A 6,306-nucleotide genomic window follows, 5' to 3' on the forward strand; every position below is an offset into this window, starting at 1 on the left:
AGGGATTAGAGCCCCAAGCCCCGATCCTGTGTGGCCTCCCCAGGGCGGTGCATCCTGACTCACCTATCCCCTGGGGCCCTGAATGCAGCCCTGCCAGAGATGCGGACTGACACCTGTGCCGCCTCGGGCAGGGGGAGGGCGCCCGGACCACTTCCAGGCCATCCAGCCTCACCCAGGTCCTCATTTTGGCCCTGCTGGGGCTGCCTGGGGATCTGCCGGATACGGGGGCAAGGCGGTGAGGCAAGGTGCTTGGTGGCCTTCCCCCCAGGTCACGTGCCACGAGCTCTGCCACCTTCTGGGCCTGGGGAACTGCCGCTGGCTCCGCTGCCTCATGCAGGGTGCGCTCAGCCTGGATGAGGCCCTGCGGCGGCCCCTGGACCTCTGTCCCATCTGTCTGCGAAAGCTGCAGCACATCCTGGGCTTCAGGCTCATCGAGAGGTACCAGGTGAGTTGCCGAGTTGCGCTGCCCGAGTTGCGCTGCCCAGCTGCTGGGACCTGTGCTCTGGAGGCCCCGCGAGCGCCACCTGGAGACCACGCAGGGCACGAGGAGTGCGCACACGCTTTGTCAAACTGCCGGGTTCCAGGCAGTGCAGAGCCCCGGGACCTGCATTGGGGTTGAGCTCCATCCGGATCTCACCGGCGGTGGTGGGTCGAGTCCTGCCAGTGCCCGCATGTGGCGGCTGCGGCCAGGAGGTTGCAGCGGCATGGGGCCTTCCTGGTGCAGCCGGTGGGTGGCATGGTCTTCCCAGGGTAACTTGCTCTTTTCTTTCCCGTCACCAACACTTGCGTCACTGCTGCTCAGAGGAGGCACAGGCTCCTTGGGAGGAGGTGGGAGCTGACAGAACAAGGCTGTGTTGGAGGCGGCCTCCATTCCTAACTCCCTCTGCTGTCACCCGGGGTGGGGCTGCTGAGCAAATGGCTTGTCTGTATTCATGAGGGAAGATTTGTTTGCAGGCTCGGAAGTTGTACTCTGAGTTCTGAGTGCAAAGGCAGGTGGTGGTAATTTTTCTTTAAACCCACCTTTGGATGAAAACCAGTTATCAGGTGCGCACTGTGCACAAGCACAAGAGCAGTCAATGAAACTGCGCTGGGAAGCCCCTGCATCCTCCTCCTTTTGGTGCTGGGTCCAGGCTGTGGAGGCAGGTGGGAGTGTCCGGTGCTGGATCCAGGCCGTGGAGGCAGGTGGGAGTGTCCGGTGCTGGGTCCAGGCCGTGGAAGCAGGTGGGAGTGTAGTTCCCAGACTCAGCTTGTCAGAACCCCCTGCAGGGCCCGGCCGCGCCCGCCTTCCTTCTGGGGCAGAGTGAGGAGCGGTACGCGCAGGACTCCTGGGTGACACTGCTGAACTAGAGGCTGGGGCATTTCCAGCTCACAGTGCTGGAATCTCTCTGTAGGGATCTTCTTCGAAGACTCTGGCAGTAAAGGGAAGGTGAAGGGGGCACAGAGGAAGCAGCCTTCCCAAGTGGAAGGCTGAGAGGAGCCTATGACTTGGCGGGAGCCCAGGCGCAGCCACGGCTGAGGGTAGGAGCATCTCCTGAGGGTGCAGGCGGCATGATTGCCGGTTGGCACCTGATGACGCCTTGTAAAGGTTGCTGCTGCCAGCTGTGCCCTATCGAGGGGCAGCTCTTCGTACCCTGGAGAGGCTGTGTAACAGGCAGAAGGGCAGCTTGGTCTGCAGAAAGGGTTGAGAGCTCTCATTTGATGCCTTCACTTGGGGTCTTGTGCAACCATCTGACATGAACTTTTATAACGTGTGTGCCCCTCCCTACACGCGCTGACCTGGCATAGCCTGGATTGGAGCTGGAGGGTGTAGCTCCTCCTTCTGCCCAGAGCTCTCCCTTCCACGAGCACCATCGCCCGTGGCTGTGGAGGGAAAAGTGCCAAGGCAAAGGCACTCCAGGGTAGCCTGGCCCTCCTTGCTGTTGTAGGGAGGGGAGCGGTGCGGATGTGAGGTCACCTGCTGTCCCAGGGCTCTGGCTGGTGCTGGAGAGCCAACCAAGGGCCTGGCCAGAAAAGGTCACTGCTGTCCATTGAAAGCAATCAGTGGAATGTTCTCAAAGAAAACCGGACTTGTGGTCTCTGCCACTTCCTGTGGTGTAAACAGTCCCACTATGGCTGATGTCAGGTCCCAATGGGATATCAGTGAGTGCTGAGTTGGGAAGAGGTGTGCAGTGGGGGCTTGTTAAACTGCATGTCCCCTGTACAGATGCAGGAGAGGAGAATAACCTTGAGAGCAGAGGTAAGAGTGAGATGTAGAAAACATTTAGGAAGTGAGTTTCAAGTATTCCTTTTGCTTTTTTTTCTATTTTTTCCCCTTGTCATCTCACTATGTTGCCCAGGCTGGTCTTGAACTCCTGGGTTCAAGTGATCCTCCTGCCTCTGCCTCCCTGTGCTGGGATTACAAACGTGAGTCACCATGCCCGGACCTTTGCTTTAAAATTTAAAATTTTATTTAATTATGTATACTTTCTGGGCGCGTGCTGTGGCTCACGCCTGTAATCCCAGCACTTTGGGAGGCTGAGGTGGGTGGGTCACCTGAGGTCAGGAGTTTGAGACTAGCCTGGCCAACTATAAAAAATAGCCGGGTGTGGTGGTGGGAACCTGTAATCCCCATTACTCAGGAGGCTGAGGCAGGAGAATTGCTTGAACCTGGGAGGTGGAGGTTGCAGTAAGCCGAGGTCACAGCACTACACTCCAGCCTGGGTGACAGAGTGAGACACTATCTCAAAAAAAAACAAACTGTAAGTGCTCTATTCTTTAACTGTGGATAACAAGTAGCTTATGAAGTTCCTGAATGGTGGGCTCTTGGGGGTGGGTACCTCCGACTCCGGCACAGCCTGGACGTGAGTCCTCAAAGGCTGCTGGTCAGAAGAGCCCTCACGCCACCAGCCTGACTCCTGCCCCTGGGTAACTGAGGACGGTGGGGTCCCCTTAGGTAAGGAGCTGGGTCTCCTGGCAGTTCCCTGGCTAGACGAGGGCTGGCAGGGAGCAAACTCAGCCTGTGTTTCTCCCTCTTAGAGACTCTACACTTGGACTCAGGCGGTGGCGGGGACATGGCCCAGCCAGGAGGCGGGGGAGCCGTCGGTGTGGGAGGACACCCCGCCCGCCAGCGCTGACTCGGGCATGTGCTGCGAGAGTGACTCGGAGCCCGGCACCAGCGTGTCTGAGCCCCTCACCCCTGAAGCCTGCAGTCACGCCTTCTCCTCGGGGCCAGAGGTGGAGCCAGAGGAAGGGCTGAGCTCCCTGGTGGCCTCAGAGGCTCCGCCGGCACTTGGGGGCCCTGAGGAGGCTATCAAGGAGCATGAACGGTGGCTGGCCATGTGCATCCAGGCCCTGCAGCGGGAAGTGGCAGAGGAGGAGCTGGCACAGGTGGACAGAGCCGTGGATGCCCTCGACCGCTGGGAGATGTTCACGGGCCAGCTCCCGGCCATCAGGCAGGACCCACCCAGCAGCAATGACAGTGTGGGGCTGCGCAAGGTCCTGGGGGACAAGTTCTTCTCCCTGAGGAGGAAGCTGAGTGCCCGAAAACTCTCCAGAGCAGAGTCGGCCCCCTGCCCCTGGGATGGGGAAGACAGTTAGCACAGCAGGGGCTGCCCTGCGTCTCCTTCCCTAGGATGCTGGCTGGCCAGCGCTGTCCAGTAGCTGAGGCCACTACTGACCTGCCAGGGATTAAGAGGAAGGGCCTGGCTGGGTGGTGGCTCAGGCCTGTCATCCCATCCCTTTGGGAGGCCAAGGCGGGGGGATCGCCTGAGGCCAGGAGTTTGAGACCAGATTGGGTAACATGGTGAGGCTCTGCCTCTACAAAAGAAAAATTTAAAAATGAGCTGGATGCAGTGGTTCATGCCTGTGGTCCCAGATATTCAGGAGGCTGAGGTGGGAGGATTGCTTGAGCCTAGGAGGTCGAGGCTGCAGTAAGATGTGATCATGCCACTGTACTGCAGTCTGGGCACCACAGCAAGACTGTCTCAGGAATAAAAAGGAAAGGTTATTTGGAAAAGCCACGGACCACTTGTCTTTAGGCGCCTCCTTCAACTCCTGTGTCCCAGCCAGCTGCTCCCAGGGGCCTGCACACATGGAGATGTCTCTCTGCTCCTGGACACTTCTCATGGAGTACAACCCGGACTGTGCTGGGGTTGGCACAGAGCCCCCTCGCCCACAGAGGCAGAAGGAAGCAGCGTGCGTCCTGTCTCCTTCTAGGCTGCAGGCCTGCCCTTTAGTTATTTATAGCCAGAGCTGGAGAGGCCAGCTCAGATGAGGAGTGACCCTGGGGGCACACGGGTTCCACGCTGCAACCCAGCTTCCAAGGCTAAGTCTCCTCCACAAAGGGGAAGCGACGGGGTTTTGCCTCTATTTCAAGCGTCAACCCCATGCACACACAAAGTGCCCAGTTCTGTGGCGCTAGTAGCATTCTGATCCTGACGGGCTTCACCGGGGCTCTCCATGCAAGTTCTGGGGTTTGCCATCTCTTCTGACAGAGGCTGCAGGAGTTGAGGGTGTCTGACATGCACTGAGGGCAGAGGCCCCCTTATTCCTGAGGCAGCTGCTGCTCACTGTGGGGAAAATAAACTGCGGTGATGTTTTTGGGACAGTTTCTTGGCAAAGGCGGCTGCACTGTCAGTACCACCAAGTAGGTGGAGGTGGTGATCAGATGATCTTTTTTTTTTTTTTTTTGGTCTAGTTCGATCAGTTGCTGAGAGAGGGGTGTTATTGCCATGGCTGGGCATTTTTTTTTTTTTTTTTTTTTTTTTTTTTTTTTTTTTTGAGACGGAGTCTCGCTCTGCCGCCCCAGGCTGGAGTGCAGTGGCCGGATCTCAGCTCACTGCAAGCTCCGCCTCCCGGGTTCACACCATTCTCCTGCCTCAGCCTCCCGAGTAGTTGGGACTACAGGCGCCCACCACCACGCCCGGCTAGTTTTTTTTTGTATTTTTTAGTAGAGACAGGGTTTCACCGTGTTAGCCAGGATGGTCTCGATCTCCTGACCTCGTGATCCGCCCGTCTCGGCCTCCCAAAGTGCTGGGATTACAGGCTTGAGCCACCGCGCCATGGCTGGGCATTTTATCTGTCTCCCTTCAATTTTGCCGAATTTTGCTTCCTGCATTTTGAAGCTCCTTTATGTCCATGCACATTTGATTGTTGTGTCTTCCTGATGAATTGACCCTTTTATTGTCAAACGTCCCCCTCAGCCTGCAGTGGAGAGTCCCAGGGACAGAGACTTCCGGTTCTGACAGCGGAATCCCTTCGGAGCGACGAGGGCGGGGTCACCGCTCACGCTCTCTCATCTGGAAAGAGGCAAGAACAGGGCAGCTTGGACCTTTTGTGGGTGGGTGGCTCATATAGTTATGGAGGGCTTCTAAGAAAAACAATCCAAAATATAAAACTAAAACTGGAAGGGCTATGCAGGGGAGGGGACTGAGGCTTCCTTGTGAATCTGACATTGGTGGAGGCCGACTGCAGGTCCCAGAAAATGCAAAACGACTAGTACGTGTTGACTTCAGAGAAGCAAAGATGCAGCTCAAAAGCGGCATTAGGATCTTCATCCGTCCCGTTCTCTTTTGCATAGCTTCAAAGAGGCATGACACTGACCTGGGAGGGAAGATGAAGAGCCAGGCCTTTCAGAAAGTGGCCAATGGAAGGTGCCGGCCGAGCACACTGCAGTAACGGAAGGTGAAAGCTGGAGCCTGGTGGCTGTTGCTGCAAACAAACCACCCAAGACTTAGTGGCTTAAATCACAACAGTCTAGCTCATGAATCTGTAACTTGGGCAGAGCTTGGTGGAGACGGTTTGCCTCTGTGGTTCAACTGGAGGGTTTGTTCACGTGGCTGCCAAGAGGAAGCTGGCTGGGAATGTCAGGCCTTGGTTCCTGCCCACGTGAGGCTCTCCATGGAGGAGAGGCATCTTCTTAGGAAGGCAGCTGCCATATTGTGAGGAAGCCGGACAAGCAGGGCAGACAGCCAGAGCCAGACAGCAGGCTCCTGGTCCCAGTCTCAGAAAATGCAAAGGGACAAGTAGGTGTTGACTTCAGAGAAGCAAAGATGCAGCTCAGAAGTAGCATTAGGACCTTCATCCATACCCCTCTCTTTTGCATAGCTTCTAAGGGGCATGACAGTGACCTGGGAGGTAACTGTGACAGAACGAAGAGGGGAGACGAAGAGCCAGGCCTTTCAGAAAGTGACCTGGGCTTCCTCACAATATGGCGGTTGCCCTCCTAAGGTGGACATTCTGAGGGACGGATGGAAGCTCTGTGGTGTTTCATAACTCGGCCTCACGTCACAGAGTGTCACCTTTCCTGCACTGTACTGAGGCAGTGAC

The 6,306-nt window shown here is 56.9% G+C and overlaps 1 protein-coding gene across 1 annotated transcript in view; it reads left to right on the forward strand.

Moving 5' to 3' along the window:
* Window positions 1–4,002, forward strand: part of AMZ1 (archaelysin family metallopeptidase 1) — a 32,974-nt gene extending 28,972 nt beyond the window's left edge. The window contains exons 6-7 of the mRNA XM_050785651.1: window positions 269–445; window positions 3,016–4,002. Of these exons, the coding sequence (XP_050641608.1) occupies window positions 269–445; window positions 3,016–3,576 (738 nt within the window). The 3' untranslated portion in view covers window positions 3,577–4,002. The remainder of the gene's footprint in view (window positions 1–268; window positions 446–3,015) is intronic.
* The last annotated feature ends 2,304 nt before the right edge of the window (window positions 4,003–6,306 follow it).

This window comes from Macaca thibetana, chromosome 3, assembly GCF_024542745.1.
Source record: "Macaca thibetana thibetana isolate TM-01 chromosome 3, ASM2454274v1, whole genome shotgun sequence".
Classification (NCBI taxonomy): Eukaryota; Metazoa; Chordata; class Mammalia; order Primates; family Cercopithecidae; genus Macaca; species Macaca thibetana.